This window comes from Cariama cristata, unplaced genomic scaffold (assembly GCF_000690535.1).
Source record: "Cariama cristata isolate BGI_N322 unplaced genomic scaffold, ASM69053v1 scaffold12914, whole genome shotgun sequence".
Lineage (NCBI taxonomy): Eukaryota > Metazoa > Chordata > Aves > Cariamiformes > Cariamidae > Cariama > Cariama cristata.
This window is the reverse complement of record NW_009612394.1, coordinates 14,146-16,205: the sequence shown is the minus strand read 5'-3', so window position 1 is coordinate 16,205 and position 2,060 is coordinate 14,146. Positions and strand designations below refer to the sequence as shown.

The 2,060-nt window shown below is 43.3% G+C and overlaps 1 protein-coding gene across 1 annotated transcript in view; it reads left to right on the top strand.

Annotated features, from left to right (window-relative positions):
* Positions 1 to 265: 265 nt before the first annotated feature.
* Positions 266 to 2,060, top strand: part of TEF (thyrotrophic embryonic factor) — a gene marked incomplete at its 5' end in the record, with an annotated part of 5,627 nt that continues 3,832 nt past the window's right edge. Inside the window, one exon of the mRNA XM_009698611.1 lies at positions 266 to 622. Coding sequence (XP_009696913.1) covers positions 266 to 622 — 357 coding nt within the window. The remainder of the gene's footprint in view (positions 623 to 2,060) is intronic.

Below are 2,060 nucleotides of genomic sequence, written 5' to 3'. Positions count from 1 at the left end.
TTAATAAGCTAGATGCAATATTATATCACGCTTTGGTAAGTTATCACAGCAAAGATGCTGGTCTTCGAGGCTACTCAAAAGTCTGTGGTCCAGCCATCACAAGGAGTCAGAGCATTCCATGCTGAGTTACGTACGGATGTATGAATGTTGCCTTTCAACATCTGATTTTTCAGATCGTGTCATGAGGCAGAACTGTAGCTTACTGAATTTCCTTTCATGAGGATTTTGTTAGACTCTCAAACCTTGAGTGTCTCCTGTGTTGCAGCTTGTACAGTGACCTACTTGTGTCTTTCAGATAAAGAGAAGGAGAAGATCAAGCTTGAGGAAGATGAGGCAGCAGCTGCCAGCACTATGGCAGTCTCGGCTTCCCTTATGCCGCCCATTTGGGACAAAACTATTCCTTACGATGGCGAATCTTTCCACCTGGAGTACATGGATCTGGATGAGTTTCTGCTGGAGAATGGAATTCCTTCCAGCCCTACGCACCTGGATTTGAATCAGAATCCACTCTTGCCTGTGGCTGAGCTGGAAGGAAAGGAGTCTGCCAGTGCTTCCACTGGTTCTCCTGCATCATCCTCTTCCACTGCAGTTTACCAGCAATCTGAAGCAGCCTCCAGTACAGGTAGATGGAATAATGCGGGGCTCTGAGGGACTTCTGTTGTTCTCGCATTAAAAGGCGCCTCTTAGATCAAAGAGGAGACCTGCTAACCTGTCGGTGTTAGCTGTGGCGGATTAAGTAGCACAAACATGCTCAATGTAGAGCCTTATTAGTCCGTGTGTCAATTAATGAAGATGCTGCCTCTCCTCTTCTTCCCTTCTCCCCCTCCTGGAAAAAATGAGCGAGTGTCTCTCGGCGTGCAATCTGTTTCTCTTTTGAAATTAGAAGAGCTGAAACACCAACATGAAGTATTTGCTTTCTTGGTATTGCCAATCTAGTGAGAAGCTGAACACGTTGAGAAAATAGTTTCTCAGGTTATTTTACAACAGATTTGATAGTTTGTGACAAGTCATTTGTGCTACCTTGGTGGCTTGCTCTGCTTGGGTGAACTTATGCTAACTTAATGTACCTCAAATAACAATGCTTAATAGGAAAACAATGAAGGAATCTTTTCATGCTAGCCTGTGAAATGTGAGAACAGACACTTGGAAAAGGTGTGTTAATGATGCAGTCTGATGTTCTGTGGTGCTTTGAGGTGGGAATGGAGGAACAAAGGAACAAAACTGTACTTAAATGGTACTGGGAAACTTCTCTTCACTTGTAGCATGGAGATCTTCTCCGTTAAAGAATTTAGCAGCTCGGTTTGCCCTAGGTTTGGAGTTTAAACGTGGTAGCCACTAAACTTTCACAGTACTTTTTTATGAGCAGACTTTACAGAAAGCACTTTGCTCACGGCCTCCTCTGTGAGCCTGCGAGAGAACGGCAAAATGTGGAACTGCTTCAGTAAGACATAGGGTGTGGCTTTGCTCTAGGTGGTATATGAAAAAACTTATTCATTGATCACTACTTCAAATTGCACTGACATTTGCAATTCATGTGTATGAAGTCTGCAAACAATAGATAAATATGACAAAGTTCATATGAACACTGTCAGCGTTAGACAATCTGTTGGGACATTTCTTTCCATGTGGCGAAGAAGTAGAATACTGCTGCATTAGTAGCAAACTCGCTTTTATTTAGTCTTTTGTTTGGAAATAGAATTGTCTGACCTTTGAAGGTCCCAGTGACCGGGCTCTTTGGGCAGGCTTGCTCCTGTAAGTCTTTCTATGGTACAAAACTGAAGCTGATACAAGTTTCTCGCTACTTATTGCTGTGGAAGGCACTTCTTAAGTGCGCAAAGCATGTGGTTTTTGCCAAGGAAGTATTAACTCTTGTCCTGCATCTATCTGCTAGTGTCTGTTAGTCTGGCAGATGTTCCTAGAGTTTGTATTACAACTGGACTGTGTAGCTTCTCCCTGCACCAGCAGTGGTACAGCACCAAGGCCACCTTAAGGAAATACCAGATAATACTCTTAAATACTGCCCACGGTAGGGCGATAAATAGAGATACTCAAGTTGGCTT